A 24,043-nucleotide genomic window follows, 5' to 3' on the forward strand; every position below is an offset into this window, starting at 1 on the left:
AGATTTTGAAAATTTTCATCTAATCTTCCATTCATCTTGATCACGCGAACATCACATGGCACGCATATGACGGGGAAAAGATAATTTTATTTTGATAAATTGGGCGCAAAGTCAGTAGTTTGCAGCTGCGAATTGGATTTCAACTAGCTGAAGAGAAGAAGAAGAAAAAACAATCTACTATCCACATTAGGGTAATATTACTTTATTGCCCTCAAACATTTTTCATCAGACTTAAATGGATAGGAAATTGGATGAAAAATTTTAAACCTAATGTTAGAAGGGAAATTAACTTATCATAAAAATTCAGAAGGATAATTAGCTAAAATTAAAATTCAGAGAGAAAATTAGTAACTGCTTAAAGTTCTACGAGAAAATCGAAGGATAACTCTTTTCAAAATAAGAGAAAAGGTTATTGGGTTTCCTTTTTCCCTTTTGATTTCAAATTTTTTACTTTAATAAGTCATCAGCACTATCTAGTATCTAGTGTATATTCTTTTAAGTTAGAAATCTCAAATTCAAATTATCTTGTTAACGAATTTAATGTAATAACACCGACAGTGGCAGACCCAAGTTAGGATAAAAAGTCCAAATCGAGCACTTGAACTCGGTTTGATTTGCGACGCGACGCCAGATGACCTCGGTTCAATTTGTTGTGCACCATGAACTTGGCCGAGAAGAGAATGCAGGCATTCTTAGGTCAAAAAACTATACGTGTGATAACACATCTCCCGATCTCTCCATCCATCAAATAAGTTTATAACGTTTTACAACAAGTATTCAAAGGTGAAAGGAATCATTAAATAATTATTCAAGAGGACTGTAACCACCGTTGATGACCAGGGCTCAGCCACTTATAATGTCGAAGTTAAAGAACCAAAAGGGTGCTGTTGTCGCGGTGTGACCAGAAAAATTGGTGTCCGGTAAGAAATAGAGAAGCAAGACTACACTTTGGCAATCAAGTACAAGAGCTCCGAGGAAGAAGCCATCCCATTTGGTGCAATTGTTTGGGAAGAAGAGAGTGAAAATTTTACCATGAGGAGCCCTATTGTGATCTCGTGTAGCCCTACTGTGATCGTTGTGTAAGAACACGTTAGCTAGCATTTTGGGTAGTTTGGTATGACTTCAATTCAAACCATGTAGTTCAAAGATGAGCAATTGCAACCATTGTATCAACAAAATTATAATACAGTGAGCCTTTTTGTTTCTCTTACTAGTAATTTTCCTGATATGTAACGTCGACAATGCACCCATTACGTGTAAGTCCTTAGAAAAAGCTTAACTTTCTACACTCTTTTGGGCCTGACTTCAATCCCCTGAACAATAAGGCCTCTCTTCATTCTATGAACGTCAAGTTCCTTACATATCATCTCCATTAACACCCCATCTTCTTCTCCTGGACAGAAAAACTCTCCAATCTCCACCTCCAGCCAGCCGTCGGGCCTTTTCTTTGGATATTGAGTTTCATCGATTTCCATGGGTCTCCCGGTAATGTTCTGTCTCCCCAGAAACACAATGCGCTGACTACTAGTCTCTTCTTCTCCAAAAAGTCCTACCTTGACCTCCAAGGGATCGTCATGATCAAATCCTTTAGCCCTTTCACTTAACATGAACACAAGATAAGCCTTGTAGACAGTGGAGGGGGAAAGAATCCGTGTATCAATTTTGCCACGGATCTCAAGCCACCAAACAACTACAAGCTCAGCCACCTCCTGAAACCTGTTTCATTTAACATGACATATACTAATTAATCGCCTAATTACACACATACACACATATTTCAATCTATATATATACGTCGCTAAAACAAATCCAACCGCAGAATAAGCACGATATGGAAGCGCTTTCTCAACATCTTAAAAGCATAGCTGTTAGCTTAATCAAACCAACAAAACGTAAGATGAATGAACTTTACAGACCTGGCGTTGGCAAGAGAAATCCATTTCCAGTAGGCAGGAGTATCACCCCAAATAATCATAAGGTCCTTCGGCGATATCATGTAACATTTTTTCCCACTCCATTTGTCCAGAGTAAAACTCTGCATATATAGATCATAGAAACAGATTGGAAAAGAACACAAAAACTTATTCTGGCTAGTTTTTCATGCATTAGTTCCAGCAGGCACGATCTCAAAGTCTAAAGTCATATTTTCATATTAATATATGACAATAAAAAATTCTCAGAAAGTAGAGAGAAACAAATAAAATCTTCAATATATTCATGTTTCAAATTTTGGGAGCTATCCCTAATCCCACCACAAAAGCGAAAAAGAATGTATAAAATTACCATCTTGCCGTCGTCAACGAGGACAGGGTTTTCGCAGAGAGTGAAGTAAAGCTTCTTCTTGGAGGAGGAGGAGGAGGAGTGAGATAGGATGGAGGGGATATCAGGGGGAAGGAACTTGTCCCAAACAGCGTCGGAATCGGCGGCTGACATGAAACTCTTAGACACCGCCGAAAACCTGCACGCGTCTCGAGGCGTCGTTAAGGAGACGACGTTAGCTATGCATCCTTCGGGCAACTCCTGCAGATCCATGTGAACGTGATGATGATCGTCATCGAGTACCATCGACACCGGCGTCCCGCAGCCCCCGCAGGTGATTCCTTCTCCTCCTCCTCCTCCTGCTGATGCACCGGCGTCGACTGTCTTCTTTTGCATCTCTGATTGATCTCCGCCGCGGCGGTGTCTCTTCATGTTTTCTGTCTGTGACGTTGACTCTCGCGTCGTGCGTGTACTTTGTGGTAAGTGTTCTGTTGTGTGTAAGAAACTTGTCATATTTGTAGGGAGAGAGCCTTACGCGTTAAGTCAGGGTTCAATTTTTCCACGAGTTTTGCTTCGTTTTCTAATGTTGACAAACGCTACACTTTCTAGAAAACTATTTCCAAAATTTATTTCTCACTTTCGACACAGTGTAAGCTTCTTAGAATTAAATTAGAATATTTTAGAGCATAAGAGATTTTACCGCAGCAGAAGAAAAACAATCATGCACATGCACTATGATATGTGGTCAATTCACACTCTCTCCGATAACTATCTAAAACTAGTTGTATTCCAAAAAATAATTGGCCACCAAATTGCTATATTTTAGACCCGAACATTTTTTTTTTTGGAATTTAATATTTAACCTTGTCTTTCTCAATAAAATAATAAGATCACTTGCAAATATTTTCACAACGTAAGATTTTTAAAATTAGTTTAGAAATATTGATTTTTTTTTTTTCTTGCAATCGATATTAAAGGAGATGACTGAGCATCACATTCTAGAGTGGAATGATCCAACTTTTTATATTGGGCCTAAAAGTAATTTCGTTAAAGGCCGAAGATAGCAAAGATTAGCAAGCCCAATAACAAGAAAAGCCCAACACGAAGAATAACAAGCTTTAGCTAGATACTAATGGTGCAGGAAAAAGAAGCTCTTATCCTTTTACCATTTAAGAACGGCATTCATGCAAATAACTCAAGTATTGATACAATAGATGCGATTCCGGCAACGGAAGTTGAGAATTCAAAAGCCGATACCGCTCGTTGTCCCTTCACTAAGCAAAAAAAAATCAATCGTCGTCATCCTTTAACTCAAAAATTACAGTAAACATTGATTTGAATCCTAGTAAATACAAATGGTAATTCGAGTGTGACCGCTACAGAACAAACATTCTGGTTTCGACAACCTTCTTCTCGCAATATTTGGATCTGATACACTGACTTTACACATCTCAGAAAAAATGCAAAACCTGAAAATTAAAGACAATTAAAGGCATCTGGTAAGCTAAAAGAAAAAATAGACGGTGCGTGTGTTTAGAGAGAGAGAGAGAGAGAACTGAATTTTGAACGAAAGTAATTTATGCAGCATAAACATGACACGATAAACACAGAATGTGGACCGAAAGTTACCTCAATGAAATTGTACAAGGGAAATGCATAGACCACCGAAATTGGTTCTGACATCCAAAAAAATTGATTAGCCATCTCCAAAGAAGCAACCGATTCACTACTTTACAACAACATTAACCAGCTTCCGCGCCAAATCTCTGCACCAAGAATTCATCTAGCTGACCCCAGTTTGGAATACTACATTCGCTCATTTTATCAGAGGGCAAAGATCGAATGCATCCAAGAATGTGTGTGACATCCCGGCGCAGCCTGGTGGACAAAGTGAAAAGTTGTGTTTATTAAGGAGTCCTAACAATTGTATGCGCACAAGGGGGGGGGAACTGAAAAGGTAGTACCTGTCCTTGGCTTGTGGTGTGCTGATCTCTAACCGTGAAAATGCCTCTGATATTTGTGAATGGAAGACCAAAATCACTTGCCTGAAAATTACAAACCACAGTAATCATTAACTGCCCTCTTCATCAACCAAATCACACTGATTAAAAATGTGGAGGGAAGAAGCAAGAACGTCAAGCTAACAAATGGAACTGGATGATCCTTTGAGTCTTTGACCAAGTTCCCAAGATAATTTCAAGTTATATGAACCTTACCTGAAAATCGCTTGAACATCGACCTCATGTAAAGTTCGAGTTAGAACACGTTGCAAGTATCCAACTTCCTGAAAATCAGTTGGGCAAGGCCCCATCAGATCAATTAAGATAAAGAAACTAATACAATAACTAAGTGCTTATATAAAAAAAAAAGGTACCTTGGTAAGGGATCGAGCAAATTGGCTGGGCTGTGGGTCAGCCTCTTCAGGTCTATTCCAGCTCTCTACAATTTGAGGCAACCCGCGTAGATGAACCAATAACCTTTCTCTCATGATCTGAACTAGTTTGGTGTGTATTTCATCTCTATGAACCTTATAATCCTGTTTAAATTGAATGAATAAACATCACAATGGTTTCTGGAATATGAGCATAATAACTGGCTAATGTAAATATGAGCTCAAATAATCTGATTTTAGACTTCGAGATACAGATGCATTATGAAAGGATAACAATCTTGACAAACATGTAAAATTACATAATCATGGTCAGAGTCATGAAACACAAAAGCAAGCACATGCAATACGTTTGATAATTCATGAAAGGGGACCAAAAAATAATTATCTAGAAAAGTGCGTGGTACCACAATCCCGTAAAACACCATCAAAATGAAGGGAAAAATTATATAACTAAAATAAAAGTAGAATACAAATCCCTGAAAATGTTAAATCTGTTGCCCAGTGTGAAAAGACAAACCTGAGCTACTCGATCAATTTCAGATAACAACAATGCTTTTCTTGTCTCTGGCACTTTTAGAAAAAGAATTTGCCTGATTTCTTGCAGAAATGGAATGAATAAAGTCATTACTCCATTGCTCAAAGTATAACTCTACAAATAAATAGATATATACATTCACAGCAAAACCAACAATTTTTTAAAATTTTTTAGTCGCCTACCAGGAATAATAGCATATGTAAAACTGATGACTTGACTTGCCAAGGCCAAGTGTTTAGAAGTGATAGACTTTAAACCGGATACCTGCATTAGCACATGTGATGTATCAAAAAGCCGCAAGAATGACCCCGAGGAGCATAGTCAGTAGATATAACAGGATATAGTAACCAAAAACATCGAAAGGGGTTTCAAACAATCACTTAAAGCATTTAGGAGCTCAAGAAAGAAAATTACATATAAAACCCGTGAAACGAGTTTTTGATACATGTACATTGAAGAACAGTAGATATTTGATTCGCTCAGTTGCATAAACCTTTTGGAGTTTCTAAGTGAAAGTTACTAAATAGTCTGCAACAATATCATCTATTATTGAGAGAAATTCTACCTGCATGGCACCGGCACCAAGAACAAGCTGACACGTTCTTGTATTGAAAAATTTTAAAATTTCTACAATACGATGAACAACTTCAGAGGACAGTGCTGGAAAAAAGTTGTTCATATCAATGTACTCTGACAACATCTTCATCAATATCAAGCCACTGGAAGAAAAACCAAGAACAAGGAGAAAACGTAACTAAAGGGTGGCTTATACTGAAATATTCTTTTACTTATTGAAAAAAATTTAATAAAGTTCCTCAATAGGGAAAAGAAGAGTACAAATCAAAACTCCAAATTGCAAATCAGGATTGGTATAAAAAATAAAGAATAAATGGGGAAACAGAAAGATAGAAAACTAAGGCAACTGACCAGTTTACCATGTGAAAACCAACACCTTTGTAGAAAAGGGTTTGAGAGGTTGATTTTCCTCGCTCCTTCACGTTGCTGTGGTTATTTTGAGCAACAGAGTTTGCAACATCAGCCTTATTTTTCTCAGTTCCATCAGAATTTGGTGTCTCCTTTGCAGTACTACCTGCAGATGTTTCACTAGAATCCGCCCCTTTAGATTGCTGTTCAGCAATTGATGGTCCTGTATCTGCTGCATGTGAACTATTACTGGGTGTGGCCACCTCATTGTAGCCAGTTTCCGTATTATCTTGGACAGTATCCAGGTTCTCGGTTACCAATGATTCAGAACTAAATAGTGAAGTGACAATGACCTGAAATTCATCAGGAACATCCACTTCCACCCACGTTTCTTGGTCAAGAACAGCTTTAATTTTTGCCATCTACAACAACCATAAAAACAATTAGCTCATAGCAACATACTTGGTAAAATAAAAAGTGAAGTATAAGTATACACGATCAGAAACTAACTCGAGATTCATGCTGAAAATCCATGAAGGCTTTGGCCTGCGACTGTAGTGTTCCCCTGATGCTAAATCCTGGCCTTCCCCCGATCTGTTTAGGTTGGCAGTGCCACAAAATGGCACCAGAGACATAACATTGTTGATCTTAAAACTAAAGGAAAGAAGAAGGACAAGAAAACAAAGGGGACAGATAAAAAGTATAAAATATGAATACCTTCTCCGTAGCTGTTATAAAGTTTTGTGTGATGTTATATATGCTCAAAAACTCCTGCAATCTCAACTTAGGATGAAGAAGAGCACGAACCCCGAGTAGCTTTGCCCATCTTCCATGAGCAGCATCACATGCTGCAACAACAGCTTCTGTGTTTTCTCGTAATACATCAGCTCTGTTTAGAATCACATTTCTTCAGAATACGCATACATTTGGAAACACTCTAACATGGGGACATATCAAAGGTAAACCCTAAAATTAACAAAAGAATTTCTGACATTCATTAGGGCAAAATTTATTTTACTGACAAGACAAGCACAAAACAAAATCTTAAAATTAAATGATACAAAAGGTTTTCAGCAAAGTTGAAATTTTAGACATCAAAGTAACATAATCAAGAGACAAGACCTCACCTAAAATTCTTAGAGATGTTTGAAGGACTTGCTGCATCATTTGCCTTCCCTTGAATTGAAAGGGCCTTTGTAGCAACCCTCTGATGTGAATATGGCATAAGCAAGCCACCTTGACCATCACTCTCTTGAGCTGTTTCTGCAGCTGCGGCACCAACTGCAATTGCTGCAGCAACAGAATCGGCTGCATAGTGACCATCGAGGTTGCACATAATCCATTCAATGGCCTTCTTCACTTCAGCAGCCCGCACTAGATGTGCCTGCATTCACTAAAATAAATCATATGACATCACACTCAAATAGTGGTTGATGCTTAAAAAAAATAGACAAGAACTTAGATGAAGCTAGCACAACAAAAAATGAATGAAATACAGCACATATGCCATCTGATAATAACTTATCGAACAATCTAAAAACAGATAATGTATGTATGATGAGTTGATGTGACAGTACCCGTTCTTTTATATGAACCGTTACACTTAAAACCAGTTGTCCCTTACCCTAATGCTGCCAAATGAATTCTACTGATAGACTGAAATATTAATGAAAGAGTAGGAGTGACCAAAATGTAGACAGGGAGAAAACCTGTCTATCATTTCTTTACTTGCGTTAGAGTTAAAGAAAATATCTGTAATTGGTTCAACTGGCTCTCAAGTGGTTGAAAAATTAGTGAATTAGTCAATGGTTTGCAACTTGCAAGAAACAAAATATATAAAGGACAAAAGGACAATCATAGTGCCTTAAAAAGTTCTGTTTACAGCGTAGTAAAACGTGTAAATTAGTTTATGTAGTTGCAACAGGGAACAAAAATTGAAGTAGAAATAAATAAAAGTTGGTGATAAATTGAACTGGATGCTTAAATATTTAAGCTCAGTAATGAATGGAAAATTGACTATTTTGCATCATAGACAACCCCAAGCCAAATCTATCTTCAAGCTAAGCCTAAGCTCTTCATTGAGGAGAAGAACTTGTATGTTGTATCCATCCCCAATCATTGATAATCATTAGAAATATCAAATTTAACTTCTAGATGCACACTAAATTACAACAAAACGAACAATGAGTATACTGGGAATTCAACAAACTAATAATAAAGCATTTTCTTGTCAACAATACAATGCCTAGAAAACAATACAAGAATAGTCTAGAACACATACCCTTACAATCAGAAAAATAGCACTTAAAAGTTGAACAAAGCTTTCAGATGACAGGCTCCTCAACTTGCTCGCAAGTGATGCGCCAAAACCTAAAAAACATGTTTAAAAGATCAAGGACAAATTCATCTTTAAAAAATGGTACAAAAAGAAAAGAACAAGACAGAATGTAAACATAAAAATTGAGAATTATAGCATCTACTTTTTCTCCTATATTAGGTGTAATTCTCAGTCATAGGCGTAGATGATAGACAAGATTACAAATTTCTCACCATCTGCATCAACTATTCGCTCCCCCGGTGTAAAATCTGACTCCAGTGGTCGCGAAACAAGAATGGGAAGCAGCTCTGCAACGGCATTTTTGATAGCAGACTTCATGTCAGCTGTAAGTTGGTCGCGATATAACCTCAACACAGAAGGGAGCTTGGCCTGAAAGTAAAAGAATACCATCTTTACTTAAAAGATCACTAAAGGTACTCACTGATCATGGAAAGAACTAAACTTCATCCCAAAGGAAGAAATAAAAATATGTTGAAAAATATTAGGTTTGACAAACCGATAATTACTCACTGTTCTAAGCAACCCAATAATGACAGGAAGAAGACGATCTTGAAAATTGGAGGTTTCTTCGTCATCCAACTTAATCTGCTGATACAAAAATAACGGTGATCAGTTCACATATAGAATCTTGCACAGATGCCTGAAAATCACGATAAAGGATATCAACTTAAAAAAGCAGTCATAGCATATAAGAAATGCAAACAAGAAACCATCAAATTTGGACAAGGCACTCGGTGTATAGAAAGTTAATTCAACAAAAGATCCTACAAAGCCTTTATAGATTACGTAAATGGTCAAAATTAAATTAAACACTTTCTTGCAGGGTTCAACAAAACTTGCAACATGGCTTATGGCAGGGCACTGGTTGTTGAGCCATCTTCAGATACGGTTGTAGTAAAAACAAATTTCAAAGCATACTATATAAAAAGATATGGTTCCAAATAAAATCTGCAAAGAAATCTTCACTCCTTACAATATTATATTTATCTGTGAGAATTTAAGCGAATTCGGAAGAAAAAGAAATGCAAAGGCTACAAAACTTAATTATCTGCTTTTCCGATCAGTGGAGAGCAGCTCCTTGCAGGAGAGAATAGACTTGAAATGAAGTAAAGAAATATTGTGGCATTTAAGAAAATAACTTGAGCTTACTTCACCATCTTCTCCATTCATCAGACTAGATGCCCTTGCTTTTGCTCTGGATATAATTATAATGTCTGTATCTCCAGCATCGTGTATTGAAGCACGCATAAACTCTGCAGAAAGAATGCTACAAGAATAAATTTAATAAGTTACTATAAACATGCCTCATATCATATTATTCCATTTGAAAGACTGAAAAACGTTTATTCAAATATTTTGGTCAATAGAAGCCAAACTGGATGAAGAAAAGCATCTCTATTTCAGACTCTCGGAAGAAAAAAATTAAAAGCTGCCAACCCCAGTCCCAAAATATTGAACCGCATATATTTAAAACGAGAAGGACAAAAATAATTATGGAATCAGAATTAAAAACATCAAAAGCAACTCAAATGGTGTCACTTGTTTCACTAAAAATAGTGTCACCGCAACAGGAAAACATACCTGTTTATGGATTCAATTGAAGCCGCTACGCGATCCCTAAGGTGATGGAAGCAATGTAGACCAGTAAGCTCGTCTCCATCCTATTAAACGTATTGACATCAATTAGGTACCAAAAAAGTTTAGTCCACTATTCCTTGTTTTAGTACTAGTTTGTGGAGGCAGATCAAACATAACGTAAATAAAAACATACCAGCAAATGCTGTAAATCGTCTGTGACGTCCAAGGCTCCAGCACAATCTGCAGAGGCAACAAGCTGTATGACAGAAAATGTAAATCAACTTATATCAAGAAACTTGCTACTTATAAAAATGACGATAAACATTTTTACACAACTCAAATGAAAATCATGAGCATTTCTTATAGAAAGGGACGAAAAACAAGCCACTAATCATCTGAACAGGTCGGGGATAAAATTGCAACAAAAGACTTGTGTGGATTATAATTTAAACTAGTTGGGCAACAAATTCAAAACCTATTATTGAATCCGAATCAAACTACTAAAAACGCCACCGAGTGCATATCAGTGCTTTAAATTGGCCCTTACTAGTATTTGCAACAAATGTAAATGGTCATCAAGTTTTATACTACGATCAGATTTTCAAATGAAGTGAATCTACTACGAAAACAAAGATAAAATCCAACATCGCAAATTGGCAATTCTTGATGAAGTGAATTCTAGACCAAATGGCTACTAATTATCACAACATGCACAATTCATTACACTACAAAACCGAAAGAAAGATATTGAAGCGCAATGCAATACCAGTTTAAGTGCCGAAAGAGCTTGATTAACATATAAAATGAGCCTCAATTTCTGCTGCAGAGCCAACAAATTGCTCCTGGTTTCATTCAAATCATGAATCTGCGTTGCGCACTCGACCAAATCGACATCCATGAGCAGAATCGTCTCCTTGAGCTCTCGAATCCGACTGCACCCCTCGACGATCTTGACATTCAAGTCCTCCAGCTGCCCCTGCGCCTCAAAGAAGGAGTTGGAACGCAGCGAGATCTCCTTCACCAAGTGAAGCTCCACCACGTCCAAGTAATGCGACAGCTTCTCCTGCAGTCCCAGGTTCTCTGAGACGTTCGTGAACGGGCAAGCCGACCGGAACGTGGCGCCATCCTCCAGGGCGAAGTCCTCCTTGAAATAGAGCGCCGGAACCTCCCGGAGGCACGCGACGAGGGCTTCGCCTTGGCCACCGATGGAATCGACGTCGGATTTCTCCTTCTTCACGTGGTTGATGATGTCCTCGAAGCGGTTGTAGTGATCGGAGACGGAGGCGAGGTAGGGCTGGAAGTCGGATCGGGTCACGGGGTCGGACGCAGATTTCGGCACGAGAGGTGCGAATTCGGGCGGGGCGACGGAGGCGGAGGAGGACCACCAACCGACCCAGGAGGAGGCGTCGGAGGCATTGGGGTTGTTGAGGATGGAGGCGAGGCTCTGGCTGGTGTTCGGGTCGGATATGGAATTGGATCGGCTGTTCAGCTTTCCGGGTCGGGCGTCCATGATTACCATCTCTTTGTTGGAGCTGCTGCTCTTGTAATTGTGGTTCTGGTTCATGAGCGAGTCGGGTGAGTCGACTCGGGGCGAGTGGGATAAACCCTACAACGGAAGAGGGGAATGCGCGTCGTGGTGGTGGATCTGGGATTTGGTGCTTTTGCAGGTGATCATATCATATGCTCTCTCTCGTATGGGAGGGAGATCTGGGAAAGGAGATAGGAGAAAGTGGAGGAGAAAATGGTAATTTAATTGATAAAATCGCAGAGACAGGTCGAGGTGGAGTTCGTCATGATGGTTCGAAAATTCTCACAGGGGAAAATCGGGCCGACCCGGCTTGGTAGAAATTGCAAATTGGTGTGAATGAAAAGCCGGTTTTGCAATTTGAAGCCCAATAAGTTTTTATCCAATTACTATGGGTTGTGGGCCTAAGCCCAATTTATATTTCCTTTCTTTCGTTTATTTTTTTTATTCAAGCGTCCTAATTTCTGAAGATTCGAATTTGAATGCTTAAAAAGATCACTTTGTTTTAGTCAAGCTGGCTAAGTTTGGTCTGTGAATTTCATATTATAAAGAGTTTAGAAAATTCAGGATCGAGTAAGTTTATTCTTTTTTTTTTTTTTTTTTTACATGATATAGGTTTATATAAATTAAAGTTTTTTTTTTTTTAAACAAACGATATTATCTATATTAGGGGTGGGAGGTGAGCTAGGTCTCACAATGGACTAGCAATAATATGGTTCAAATTCGCCTTCAGCGAGAATCAAATTTAAGATCTCTCACTTACAAGTGAGGAGGAATACCACTAAATTGTAGTACTAAGTGACATTTTTTTTTCTTTTGCTTGGAAGAAAAAAGTTCTATTGAACGCAGAAAGTGAACGTGGATAAATTTTCCAGCGTGTTGGGAATAAGGCCCGATACAGTTAGTGTCATAATAAAATTGATTGAATTTTTTTTTTTTTTTTTTAAGTTTTCAATAAATTGTACTGTTACACTTTGTGTATTGAAACATGATTTCAACATATGAAAAAATCTCGTGAATGAGGTCTTATCTTTATATATCTTCTTTATATATAAAGCCAACAACCCCATTTGGGGTCACAAGCTTCACCAAAAAATTTTAAACAAAAATGCTCCCAAAACAATAAATGTCAAAAGCAGCCCAAAATAATACACCGAATAACACATGATGATCCATGATTTGCTGACATGTTTTACGCGTTTGAGATTATTTGATGAATTTGGAAAAGTATGAATGAGTTGACTTTTGAGGCAACTGTAACTGCAGAGGGCTTTCGTTTTCTGACAATTTATATTTCAAGTAGATGCAAATGACCTGGTCTAAACGTATGAACTTGTTCTCTTTGAGTTTTCTTAGTAGACATCAACTTTTGATGCCTGATGGGGTTTCTTGCACGGTTTATCTCGCGTTTCTTTTCTCGTCGGAGCAATGACGGTGATCAAAACAAGACCAGATGCAACCGCACAGCACAAAGCCAGAACCGGGCCTTTGCGGAAGGCTTCTGCCGTCGGTTTTCACTCAGCGAGATGAGAGCAGCAACTCGATGTTTCAGCAACAGCTTACGTATTGCTTCAGATGGCTACGGCTCGGTGTACAAAGGTACTATCGACAGCGACAACGTGGTTGCAATCAAACGCTTTGTGGGAGATTCAAAAGAGCAGTTCAGGACGGAGGTGCAGCTACTTTGCCAGCTGCGCCACCCAAACATTATCTCCATCATCGGATTCTGCGAAGAAAAAGAAGAGTGCCTCATCGTTTACAACTACATGTCCAATGGTGCCCTCTCTAAGTACCTGGATAATCCCCTCGATAGGGATCCAGTACTACAACTGTCGTGGAAACAAAGGTTGAATATCTGCATCGGGGTGGCGAGTGCATTACAACACCTCCACACCGGGGTTAAGCATTCTATTGTCCATCGATTTGTGAATAGTTCCAATATTCTATTGGATGAACAGTTCGTGCCAAAGCTTTCCGACTTTGGGAGGTGCATGACGGGCCCTCGTACTCTGTCGAATGGATTAATTAGATGGGACTCCGTGACGGTAGATGGTACATACGGTTGTATTGCTCCAGAGGCTTTATCTGGCCAACTCACGGAAAAATCTGATGTCTACTCATTTGGATTGGTGTTATTGGAAGCCTTGTGTGGAAAATCTCGGCCGGTAGATATTTTGAATTCACTGAAAACGGGTGAAACTTCTCTTGATATGATCGATCCATTTCTGACGAGACAAATAGCTCCGGACTGTTTGAAGAAATTTGTGGACATCATCCAGAGATGTGTTCGCCCTAGCGGAGCTGAACGGCACACAATGGGGGAAGTGGAGGTGGAACTAGAGAACGCACTACAGCTGCAGGAAAGTGCAGACGCCGTCAAACAGCCCTTCTCTATCAATTCCTGAAATCAGTGATGATTTCTCCTCTTTGGATATGCGTCCACGGACTCCACGCCATCCAGTAGTTAGCTCCACTGGGTCTGCTGACCTTGATTCAAATAGTTATGATCTTCCAGTACTTTCTGATAGCTTTGAATTCGAATATTCTAGCTGGTAAACAATAATTTAGAGAAATGTGATGCTGTTAAGTATAGTTTGTCTTGTATTTTTTTTGTATTAGCTAGCACTTGTATTGTCACGAATCCAATATCAGCATTACTTGATTTGATTAATAATTTCAAGCTACCAGTCGTTGGGTAATTGTATGTTGAGTTTGAGCTTTAATATGAAATTTTCAAGCTCATCCAATTCAATATTCATCGCTATAGCATTACTTGCATCCCAATCCAACTCAAAGGTTGCCCAGTTTCAAAGAAATTCCTTGGGTTTGAATTTTCTCGCGTTGTCTTTCCGTGTCAGCATTACCAACTTGCCATGTACACGCGTATGAATAGCAGGAATTATAGTAACCACCAAATGCTTCAGCGACAAGTCATATCGGTAATGGTACCTAGAGCTCAGTCTGTAAATTAAGCGTACATCAACGATGGTGCTACTGTTCCTCTCATCACGTTCTACGACTAGATGTCCAACGCTGACCTCTGTTCCAGCCTATGATTGATCCATTTCTGGTGGGAAAAGTAGCTCCACATTGTTTAAGAAAATTTATGAACATCGCTAATAGATGTGCACGCTGACAGGAGCTGGACAGCCCAGGATGGGTGAAATGGAGGTGGAACTTGAGTGCGCACTGGAGCTGCAAGGGAGCGGAGATGCCGCCAACCAGCTCAAGGAGTCGGGGACAACTACAACCACTTCTCTTGCCCCTCCTCCTCCTCCTGTCCATTACATGGAAGACTATACCAACTAAGATACATCATTTACTGAGATCAATGAAAATTTCTCAAATATATATTTGCGAGAGTGGCTGTGAGATTCATTCGGTACTGATTTGTGAGTGCATAAGAGTAGCTATTACTTCTCACTACAAGAACCTTACAAAAGGTACAATGAAATAACCAATGAAGAAATAAACTCTTTTCTTTTACATTCTTCAACAATTCTTACCGAATTAACTTCAGTTGCGAACTACAATGGACGGTACGTGTTGCACTTTGTAAAAATTCTCTCCTTCACTTCCAATGTTGATCTTGAATAGGCATCCGTATATCTCCAATTCCTGAAGTGTTTTCACAAACCTCAGAGAATCCGGAATCGTCTTCAGTTTGGTGCAATTTGATATTTCCAAACGACAAAGACTAGGCATGGCTCCTTCTTCCATCGTCCAATCCTCTAACTTAGAAAACCCTCGGAGGAGTAGAGACCTGAGTTTTGGGAAACCTTGGTTAGAGCAGACCATTTTCTTCCCCATGAACATTTGCCATCCACTTAAAATTCTCAAGTTCGGCAGTTTTTCCAGTGTTGGCATTGGATCTTCCTCAAGTTTAGTGCCCCACAACGTTAACTTGGCAAGGTTTGGAGGGAACTGATGGTATTCTGGCAGCTTCTCTATCCGCCCTTGCACGTGCAATTTTTGAAGACGGCGACAACTTAACATTACTTGTCTAACATCAACAACCTCATCAGGGAATGAAAGTGTCTCACTCGTCAAGGACAAAGACTCGAGGCAGCTTAACGTTCTGCTTTGGGGATTGAAAATTTTCATCAAACTATTGAAATGTTTTGGATCATTCAACACCAATTTTCTAAGATTGGTCAACTTTCGAAGATCTTCTACGTCACATTTGTTTGCAGGAAAGTTTACGAGTGTCTGCAAGTTAATCAGATTTCCCAGTTGCAGCTTATCAACTGCATTGCCACACCATTTGGGAAGATATAAATGTCTTAGCCCTTCCATCTTCCAAATCACATTTGGAATTTGCACTGTCGGGTCCCAACTCAATTTGCTTATGGTTTGCAAATTTAGAGTTTTCAAGTGGATCAAATTGCCGATGGATGATGGCAATGCTTGTATACGTGTTTTCTTCAAACTTAGAAACTGCAACTGAACCAAGCCCCCGATATCTTTAGGTAACTTTTCGTACGGTCCCTTGACACCTTCAAGGTCGAGAACTTTGAGCATTTTGAACTCCAAAATTGTTTTTGTAAGCTGCCAACTTACCAATCTACACTTGCTTGCATGGAAATATACAAGTGACCTGAGACTGAGGCTGGAATCTTCTTTGTATTTAGACGGGATAAGATTATCAACATGTGAAGGTAAGAAGACAGCAAGTCTGCGAGTTTTACCAGTTGATGTTGCTTCAGAAAGCATGCGAGAAGAAGAAGAATCCACCATCATACCTTCATCCGAATAGTGAACATTCTGGAGAAAATTTTCCTGCTTTGCTTTCGACAAGCACAAGTCACGCATAAGATCATGCAGGCGGCAAGTTTTAATTCTTCCGGTTGAGCTGAGAGCTCCCACTTGAACCATACACCTATTAATCAAGTAACCCAAGTAGCGTTCTGCAACATCCTCTATTGTTTCATCTCCCTCTGCTTCATGGTGTGGCGATACAATGCCTTCTGCAATCCATAATTGAACCAGTTTTCTCCTCGGAATTTCAAAATCTTCCGGAAAATGGCTCAAATAAAGGAAACAGGGTTTCAGTTGGAAAGGCAAATCATGATAACTCAAAGCCAAAACCTCAGGTACCGTAGAGTGCTGCTCATGCCCTTTGGCTCGCTTTAGATATGAAAGAATATCTCTGAGGACGATATCCCACTCGTGCACTGTTTCTTTAGTGGCCAAAAGTCCTCCAAGCACAACAATGGCCAAAGGCAAGCCAGCACACTTTTTCACCATTTCCCTCCCTAACTGCTCCTTATCTATGCTTCTGGTAAAATCTGCAATATTAAGGAAGAAAACAATTTAGCAAAACTCTCTCAGTTGGGAATAGCAATCCTATACGAAAATGTGTTGAAATTGAGTATGCACATAAAGGGATCAACAACTAAACAACATATGTAGGTTCGCTTAATTCGAGTTGGACACCGTTGTTTTTTGTTTTGAAATCGTTCAAATATATCTTGCAAGAAGAGAAGTTATTAATTTCTTGGTTAGTGTCATATTAAGTTTCTAACTAGTTAGCACTTGAAACTATTTATGTATAATTGGGAAATGCATAATAAATTGGAATGGTAAACTACCCGGATCACCATTTCTTGGAAATGCCTTCTTCTGAAGCAACTCCCAACCCTCTTCTTCAGTTAAGTTCCTCGGCTCATGAAGACCGCTTCGGTCTACAAAGGAAGCTAAGTCCTTGTTACGAGTTGTAAGCAATATTCTGCTGCACCCTTTTCCCGACGATGGAAAGGCAGGACTTAGAATTTTCCAGGCCTCAATCGACCAAATGTCATCAAGAACCACCAAATATTTCTTCTCTATTTGAACTTGATGAAGCTTCTTTGCAAGCTCTTCGTCTCTCAATTTCAAAATGTGATCCCTCTCCTCTTTCGACGGAGAGGTTAGCTTAATCAGAATGCCTTCCCAAACATCTCTTGGTTTGCATTGTTGAGATATGTAAGCCCACGCAGAACCGTCAAAATACCGCCTAACATGATCATTGCGGTAAACTTCCTTGGCGAGAGTGGTCTTCCCCAACCCGCCCATCCCACAGATGGACACAACTCGACCTTGTTTTTCTTCACTCATGAGCTCCGCCACTAGTTCGTTTATGTTTCCTTGTAAACCAACGATATGGTCGTCAATAACATGGGAATAAGACCACCTCAATTGTTTTTGCTTCTCAAACGCAATACTCGATGAGCCTTGATGATCTCTTACAACAGTCAAGCCGTAAGTTTGTGTACTTCTAGTAAGGTCAGAAATTCTAGCTTTGATGGCCTCAATCTCAGACCCAACTCCATAAAGATTTGAAGCTCGGCTGAAAAAACAAGCGTACCTTTTTAGCGGATTGGAAATTGGTGGTGCAATTTTGATGGTGAAACTTCCAATGACATCCTCTGCATCATAAGCAACTTCTCTAATCTCGGAAACCCAATTCCGAATGCTTTCATCCTCGTCTTGCCTCTTATCGGCATCTTTCAAGAAGCATTGCATCCGACTCAGTTCGACTCGGATCTGCTCGACGTTTTGCTTGACCCCGTGTAAGAAGGTGGCTTTTTCAATCAGCAGGTCCCCAAGCCTGTCAACAACAAAGGATACCACAGACTCTGCCATGCTTCGTGCTTGCTAGCTACTTCCTGATCCTCGAAATTACAGCAAAACAAAGGTTGATTTTGCACACACAAGAAAAGAAGAAGAAAAAAAGCTCTTCCCTTTTTTCTTTCTTTGTTTCTTTCTTTGTGATTTGTATAACCAACTGGCAATTATTTTGATATTTTCCACCGTCCAAGTTTCATTCAGTGAAGAAAGAAGAAAAAATAATTGGAAACAAGACCAAGTCTCTCATTCAGTAGGTAATTATTGGGAAGCTTCTTAGCTATATATCCCGAGTTTATATCCGTTTGTGTCTATCTCTCTGTCGTTACAAGGGGAGATACAGCAGGAAGTTTCTCTCCACTTGTTGGGAGGGTGGTGAATGGTCCAATCTGGCGTGCGTGACTGGAAATATTTTGATGTGGGGCTAGGGCTATTCTATCATCATATAGTATCCGCACAGCCCTTCAATTATTTTCCACTTTAAAGTAAATTAATATTTGAGAGCAACGTGTGAGGTCCTTGTCATATCTGTGTGTCCATATACACATACATATACAGCCTCATTCCGTCAAAAATGATCTCTTCTAAAAAATCACCAAAATTTAGAACTTTATAACCGATTTAATGGTAATCATTTTTAGTGTTTATTTTTAGAACCGTATTCATTCATTTTCTTCCTTATGAATGTAGTGCTCATTCTATAACATTTTTCAACAATTCAATTGTCTATATTTTAGTACACATCATTCATAGATCACCTTTGTAAAAATTTAGACAAATTCAAAAATATTAAGACATCCAATTGTAGTGAAGAAATGAACGAATACGGTTTTTCAAAGAAATAATATTACGATTACCATTTAATCCAACAGTCAAATGATTTTGAATCTGAGTGATTTTTTTAGAGATAATCTTTGAGGAAAAACTTAAAAATGGTTTGATCGTTGAAATCCGATATAGAGTAAGACGTACACAGGATCCCTCAACGGTCATGCCAAAGGAAGAATCTTCCCAACAATTACCTAAGAATCTCGGGATATATAGCTAAGAATCTCCCCAATGGAAGGCATCAAGACTAGTTAGCCAACGCGGTTTAAACGAATTAAGATCCATGTTATATTTCTGTTCTATGGATTATGGGATTTAGTAGTAGTACCGCACAGTCAGTTATGTCACGATTCTTCAATAATTTGTGGAAGAAATGTGCACCATATTCATCTGATCATAGAAGAAAACCTACAGATACAGATCGAGATGAAGCTAAATGGGCGTTTCCAGAAGAATTGTGTCGTCGGTTTTCACTCGCGGAGATCATAGCAGTAACTCAAAACTTCAATGCTAGGTTACGGATTTGCAGTACCAGAAACTTGTCATTTGAAGTTAATGGCCTAATAGAAAAGTTTTTGGTGTTTGATCACCTTGAAGGTCCGAAAACAGAAGACGGTATTAATGTTAGTGCTGCAGGTGTCTACAAAGGATACACCAACCTCAACGGCGTAACTTCTACGGTGGCAATCAAGCGCATTCCCAGCACACAATCAGACATTCAGCAGGGACGCGAGTTCAAGGCGGAGGTGCAGCTACTGTGCCAGCTGCGCCACCCCAATTTAATCTCTCTGATCGGATTCTGCCAAGAAAAGGGAGAGTGCGCCATTGTCTACAACCACATGTCCAATGGTCCCCTTTCTTATTTCCTTTTCAATCCTCATAACAATAATAAAGATCCGTTGTCTTGGAGCCAAAGGCTGAATATCTGCATTGGGGTGGCGCGTGCAATACACTATCTCCACACAGGGGTTAAGCATGCTGTAATCCACCGAGACATCAAATGTGACAACATACTCTTGGACCAAAGCTTAGAGGCCAAGCTTTGTAACTTCCGGCTGTCCAAGATGGGTCCTCCTACTTTGTCAAATGCATTAATCAGATTGAACTCCGTTTCCGGGGTGGCAGGTACATTCGGGTATCTTGATCCGGAGTATGATTTGTCTGGCCAGCTTACGGAAAAATCTGATGTCTTCTCGTTCGGAATGGTGTTATTCGAAGTATTGTCTGCTAAATATTCAAGAGAGATACCACAATTATGTATCGCTCACCCAGCTGATATTCTAGACTCATTTCTCATGGGAAAAGTAGCACCTGATTCATTGATAAAATTTTTGGACATCTTCCAAAGATGTGTGCGCCCTACAGGATCCCAACGGCCCACGATGGGTGAAGTGGAGGTGGAACTTGAGTGTGCGCTGGAGCTTCAGGAGAGCGCAGATGCCGAAAAGGAGTTGAGGACACCAAGCACTTCGCTTGGTTGTCCTGCCGATGACTATGCCTACCATTATCAAGGGATATCACTTTCTGAAATTAATGATGTTTTCTGTTTTTTGTGTAATCGTCCACGGACTCCACGCCATCCAGTAGTTATATCAACTGGGTCTGCTGATCTTGATTCAATTAGTACTGATCTTTCAGTACTTTCCGATGATGATGGTAGCTCTGAATTCGAATATTCTGGCCGGTAAACAATTAAATATTAATTGAAAATGCAGTGCTGTTGGAGAAATAAAAAAATAAAAAAAAATAAAAAAACACTATCGAATGTATAGTTAGCCTTGTGTTTCTTGTATTAGCATTTCAATTCATCAGGATTGATTAGTTAAATTGAATTTCGCATTGAAATTGGGTTGTGTCTGTTCGTGACGTCTGCGTTGCTTGCATCCCAATCCCACTCCAAGGTTGCCCAGTTTCAAAGAAATTACTTGGTTTTGGGATTTCCTCATATTTTCACCATCACCAAACTCGCCAAGTACGCGTATCTGATATTTTTCAGTACTTTCTGATGACGGTAGCTCTGAATTCGAATATTCCGGTTGGGTTTCAGCCTAAAACGCGTGTGCTGGTTCCAGCATAAAACACGTGTGGTGGATTTTCAAACCTACATATGAACAACAATTGGATGACGTGTAGCATGTGTGACCGTTTGGCTTCACATGAGGACAACCTGCTCTGATACCATGATGAAATTAACGTTTCACCATAAAATTAATTGGTAATATAGGAAGTAACTTAAGATTATATAAGCATATAGCAAACATTGTTCCTTACCGATGTGGGACAACTCTCAATACTCATACGCGTAAGAGTCTCTGATGAATTAGAAAAGAATGTAGAGTTGGCTTTGAGGATGCGCAGTGCCTGTACTTAGTAGCTCTGAATTCGAATATTTCGGCCGGTAAACAATTAAAGACTATGTAGAAAGATGTGATGCCGTTGGAAAAAAAAGTATAAAATTAAAAAATTAAAAACCATCGAATGTATGTTTGTCTTGGGTTTCTTCATATTAGTTTATTAAATTCGCATTGCTTTTAAAGCTCTAGCAAGAATGTCGGTGGATCACTAGCTAGAAAGATGTAGCTATTTCTACAATTGTGAGGTTGTCATGCAAAGGGTGGGCTGGTTGTAGAAAAGCCTAGAATATGGCTAGGATGAATTTGAGCCATGTTAACCGACTTAGGAAGTCAGCAAACCTCACTATAAATATGTATGTACGTGTGTAACCAAGTAATCAAGTAGCGAAGAAGCAAGTAGGCAATCAAGTGAAAGTGAGAAGCAAGAATAGTCTTGTAGTAGTGTGGGCGATCTAGAATATCTCTAGAAAGTAAGCGAATGTCATTGTTTTTAAAATGTCTTTGAGAGTTTGTGTTTTGTAATATTTTGTGTGTAATACAAGTAATTTGTTTACTTGTGTTGTATTTCCAACACTTATGTTAGACTTGTGTGCTCTAAAGTTTTTTCCTCAACATGGCTTCCTAGCTAGCTACCAGTCGTTGGGTAGGTTTGAATGTTGTTGAGTTTTAGGTTTGATATGAATTTTTCAAGCTTCCCAAATGCAATATTCAGCGCATCTGTCTGCTTTGATAGCGCCATTTACGACGTGTCTGTTTTGTGACGTCTGCGTTGCTGGCATCCCAATCCAAGTCGAAGTTTGGCCAGTTTCGAAGAAATTACTTGGTTCTGAATTTTCTCGCATTTCTTTCCATGTCCCCATTACGAATTCACCCCGTATGTAATGCGTGGGTCTCTTCTGAGTTGGAGAAGTATGTTGAGTTGACTTTGGGGATGCCGCTTCAATAGTGAGTCCTCTTTGCCCAGGAGTGCCAATGATCATCATCAATTGATTCTTAATGTCTAAATCTAAGATTTTGAGCTCCTGATCTTGGAATTAGACAACAGTTAGCACAATGATGGGTTTCAGTACCACTGCAGAGTCCGCCTCATGTTTCTTCTTCTCTTCATGGAAGAAACTAGCGTCATGGGATAAAAGCAGAAAACGCAGACCAAACCAAGACTGGGCCTTTATGGAGGAATTATGCCGCCGATTTTCGCTAGCTGAGATCATAGCAGCCACTGAATGCTTCAACGACAAGTTCCATATTGGTAGCAGTGCCGTGAGCTCAGTCTATAAAGGGTACATCAACGGCGGGGCAACTGTTGTTGCAATCAAGCGATTTACAGGCAGCAGACAAGACTTCAGGAATGAGGTGCTGCTGTCCTGCCAGCTGCGCCACCCCAACCTTCTCCCTGTTATTGGATTCTGTGAAGAAAAGGAGGAACTCATCCTTGTCTACGACTACATGGCCAAAGGTGCCCTCTCTTCTAAGCTGTTCAAAAGAGCGGATCTTGATCCGCTGCCCTGGAGGCAGAGGCTGAACATATGTATCGGGATAGCACGCGCATTGCATTATCTCCATGCAGGGCTAAAACATGCTATTGTCCACCGCGACATGAAATGCTCCATCATACTATTGGATGAAAGGTTCGAACCAAAGATTTCGAACTTATTAACGTTCAAGATGGGTCCTCCTAGTTTGTCAAATAAATTCATACGAGTGACCTCTGATAGGATCGTGGGCACTTCCGGGTATATTGATCCCGAGTATATCCATTTGGAACAATTTACAGAAAAATCTGATGTCTACTCGTTTGGAATGGTGCTGCTGGAATTGTTGACTGCCAAATTGGCAAAAGAGTTTCATACATACACAGGCAGGCCGGACACCTTATGCGATATAATGGACCCTTCTTTGAGGGCTAAAATAGCTCCTGATTGTTTGCAAAAATTTATGGATATCGTTTATAGATGTGTACGTCCTACAGGAGCAGAGCGACCCTCAGTAGGCGAAGTGCAAGTGGAACTCGAGTGCGCATTGGAGCTGCAAGACAGCGCAGATGGCAAGAAGGACGCTTCCCTTGGTCTTGCAGGTGACTATAGCTACCAAGGGATGTCAATTTGTGAAATTGATGATATTTTCTCATTTTTGTTTAGGCAGCTCACAACTTCGAATGTCAGCTCTTGGTTTGAATAATAGCATTGATTTTTCTGTTTCTGATGATGGTTGCTTCAAATCCGACAGGGCAACAATAATGTAGACATTTTTATGCATACCATGCCCTTTAAATCCATTTGTAATTTTACAGTAGGTTCATATTTACATACTCTCTCGGAACAATAGCGAAGATTTGGTAAATTTTGTTTCTTTTTCTTCTAACTTAGGTGCTTCAAATTGTCTGACTAAAAACAAAAAGAGTTGAGAGTTACTGGGAGCACTATATCTACAAGCGGGGCTTGACAGCGGTGGTGTGTGCGTTTGTTCTTTGCTTTTTGCCATTTTTTGGTAATTTCTTGTATATCCAATTTTTTATTCGTTAATTAAATTATTTTACCTTTTTTCCCCACAAATACATATTCACATACCAGGTATATGCATACATAGGCTATAGCAAAGGTATTTTAAGGCGAATTAAACCTCACGATATTATTTTGTAATTCCTGTAAACCGCTAATTTGTTTAACAAAAAAAAATGAACTCGAATATAATCAATTGAAAGAAT

The 24,043-nt window shown here is 39.4% G+C and overlaps 6 protein-coding genes across 10 annotated transcripts; 3 read left to right on the plus strand and 3 right to left on the minus strand.

Moving 5' to 3' along the window:
* Positions 1-1,137: 1,137 nt before the first annotated feature.
* On the minus strand, positions 1,138-14,826 carry LOC103930367 (F-box protein At2g02240). Of its 2 annotated transcripts, XM_048577252.1 has the most exons (4): positions 14,816-14,826; positions 2,284-2,620; positions 1,917-2,035; positions 1,138-1,716 (listed from the first exon to the last, which is right to left on the minus strand). In XM_048577252.1, the coding sequence occupies exons 2-4, from the start codon at positions 2,563-2,565 to the stop codon at positions 1,284-1,286; spliced, it is 834 nt and encodes a 277-aa protein (XP_048433209.1). In that variant the 5' UTR covers positions 2,566-2,620; positions 14,816-14,826; the 3' UTR covers positions 1,138-1,283. The 2 variants fall into 2 exon arrangements, with proteins under 2 accessions (XP_048433209.1, XP_018498802.2); XM_018643286.2 differs by lacking the exon at positions 14,816-14,826 and having other exon boundaries at positions 2,284-2,755.
* LOC103930365 (vacuolar protein sorting-associated protein 54, chloroplastic) lies at positions 3,396-11,763 on the minus strand. 3 transcript variants are annotated; one of them, XM_018643284.2, is made up of 19 exons: positions 10,793-11,760; positions 10,220-10,282; positions 10,030-10,109; positions 9,598-9,715; positions 8,959-9,036; positions 8,661-8,817; positions 8,392-8,480; positions 7,238-7,494; positions 6,828-6,999; positions 6,621-6,704; positions 6,114-6,532; positions 5,752-5,905; positions 5,369-5,450; positions 5,169-5,248; positions 4,634-4,795; positions 4,476-4,543; positions 4,224-4,304; positions 3,889-4,137; positions 3,396-3,728 (listed from the first exon to the last, which is right to left on the minus strand). In XM_018643284.2, exons 1-18 carry the CDS (start codon positions 11,588-11,590, stop codon positions 4,002-4,004), a joined length of 3,078 nt encoding a protein of 1,025 aa, XP_018498800.2. In that variant the 5' UTR covers positions 11,591-11,760; the 3' UTR covers positions 3,396-3,728; positions 3,889-4,001. The 3 variants fall into 3 exon arrangements, with proteins under 3 accessions (XP_018498800.2, XP_009337967.2, XP_018498801.2); XM_009339692.3 differs by having other exon boundaries at positions 8,959-9,033; positions 10,793-11,759; XM_018643285.2 differs by lacking the exons at positions 3,396-3,728; positions 3,889-4,137; positions 4,224-4,304; positions 4,476-4,543 and having other exon boundaries at positions 4,654-4,795; positions 5,169-5,241; positions 10,793-11,763.
* On the plus strand, positions 12,842-14,303 carry LOC103934968 (receptor-like protein kinase ANXUR2). The gene has a single exon (XM_009344735.3). The coding sequence runs from the start codon at positions 12,931-12,933 to the stop codon at positions 13,954-13,956; it is 1,026 nt and encodes a 341-aa protein (XP_009343010.2). The 5' UTR covers positions 12,842-12,930; the 3' UTR covers positions 13,957-14,303.
* Positions 14,810-18,284, minus strand: LOC103930364 (putative disease resistance protein At1g50180). Of its 2 annotated transcripts, XM_048577249.1 has the most exons (3): positions 17,143-18,284; positions 15,058-16,839; positions 14,810-14,828 (listed from the first exon to the last, which is right to left on the minus strand). In XM_048577249.1, exons 1-2 carry the CDS (start codon positions 18,173-18,175, stop codon positions 15,068-15,070), a joined length of 2,805 nt encoding a protein of 934 aa, XP_048433206.1. In that variant the 5' UTR covers positions 18,176-18,284; the 3' UTR covers positions 14,810-14,828; positions 15,058-15,067. The 2 variants fall into 2 exon arrangements, with proteins under 2 accessions (XP_048433206.1, XP_009337964.2); XM_009339689.3 differs by lacking the exon at positions 14,810-14,828 and having other exon boundaries at positions 14,880-16,839.
* An 878-nt stretch (positions 18,285-19,162) lies between these two features.
* LOC103930363 (receptor-like protein kinase ANXUR2) lies at positions 19,163-20,710 on the plus strand. Its single transcript, XM_018643281.2, has one exon. It carries the CDS (start codon positions 19,294-19,296, stop codon positions 20,671-20,673), a length of 1,380 nt encoding a protein of 459 aa, XP_018498797.2. The 5' UTR covers positions 19,163-19,293; the 3' UTR covers positions 20,674-20,710.
* A 1,203-nt stretch (positions 20,711-21,913) lies between these two features.
* LOC125473874 (receptor-like protein kinase FERONIA) lies at positions 21,914-23,537 on the plus strand. Its single transcript, XM_048577250.1, has one exon. It carries the CDS (start codon positions 22,393-22,395, stop codon positions 23,515-23,517), a length of 1,125 nt encoding a protein of 374 aa, XP_048433207.1. The 5' UTR covers positions 21,914-22,392; the 3' UTR covers positions 23,518-23,537.
* Positions 23,538-24,043: the final 506 nt, after the last annotated feature.

The sequence above is a fragment of a genome, unplaced genomic scaffold (genome assembly GCF_019419815.1).
Source record: "Pyrus x bretschneideri cultivar Hongxiangsu unplaced genomic scaffold, Pyrus_bretschneideri_v1 Contig11, whole genome shotgun sequence".
NCBI classification, from domain to species: Eukaryota; Viridiplantae; Streptophyta; class Magnoliopsida; order Rosales; family Rosaceae; genus Pyrus; species Pyrus x bretschneideri.

What these genes read in the sequence shown, in the direction of transcription:
- LOC103930364 (XM_048577249.1), bottom strand. Translation starts at nt 18,175, where the DNA reads ATGGCAGAGTCTGTGGTATCCTTTGTTGTTGACAGGCTTGGGGACCTG. An exon ending in TCCAAGAAATGGTGATCCGG is followed by an intron (nt 16,840 to 17,142) that starts GTAGTTTACCAT and finishes TTAATATTGCAG; the next exon opens with ATTTTACCAGAAGCATAGAT.
- LOC103930365 (XM_018643284.2), bottom strand. Translation starts at nt 11,590, where the DNA reads ATGAACCAGAACCACAATTACAAGAGCAGCAGCTCCAACAAAGAGATG. An exon ending in CTCTTTCGGCACTTAAACTG is followed by an intron (nt 10,283 to 10,792) that starts GTATTGCATTGC and finishes TCTGTCATACAG; the next exon opens with CTTGTTGCCTCTGCAGATTG. An exon ending in ACGATTTACAGCATTTGCTG is followed by an intron (nt 10,110 to 10,219) that starts GTATGTTTTTAT and finishes TACGTTTAATAG; the next exon opens with GATGGAGACGAGCTTACTGG.
- LOC103934968 (XM_009344735.3), top strand. Translation starts at nt 12,931, where the DNA reads ATGGGGTTTCTTGCACGGTTTATCTCGCGTTTCTTTTCTCGTCGGAGC.
- LOC103930363 (XM_018643281.2), top strand. Translation starts at nt 19,294, where the DNA reads ATGGGATTTAGTAGTAGTACCGCACAGTCAGTTATGTCACGATTCTTC.
- LOC103930367 (XM_018643286.2), bottom strand. Translation starts at nt 2,691, where the DNA reads ATGAAGAGACACCGCCGCGGCGGAGATCAATCAGAGATGCAAAAGAAG. An exon ending in TCGTTGACGACGGCAAGATG is followed by an intron (nt 2,036 to 2,283) that starts GTAATTTTATAC and finishes CTATATATGCAG; the next exon opens with AGTTTTACTCTGGACAAATG. An exon ending in ATTTCTCTTGCCAACGCCAG is followed by an intron (nt 1,717 to 1,916) that starts GTCTGTAAAGTT and finishes TAAATGAAACAG; the next exon opens with GTTTCAGGAGGTGGCTGAGC.
- LOC125473874 (XM_048577250.1), top strand. Translation starts at nt 22,393, where the DNA reads ATGATGGGTTTCAGTACCACTGCAGAGTCCGCCTCATGTTTCTTCTTC.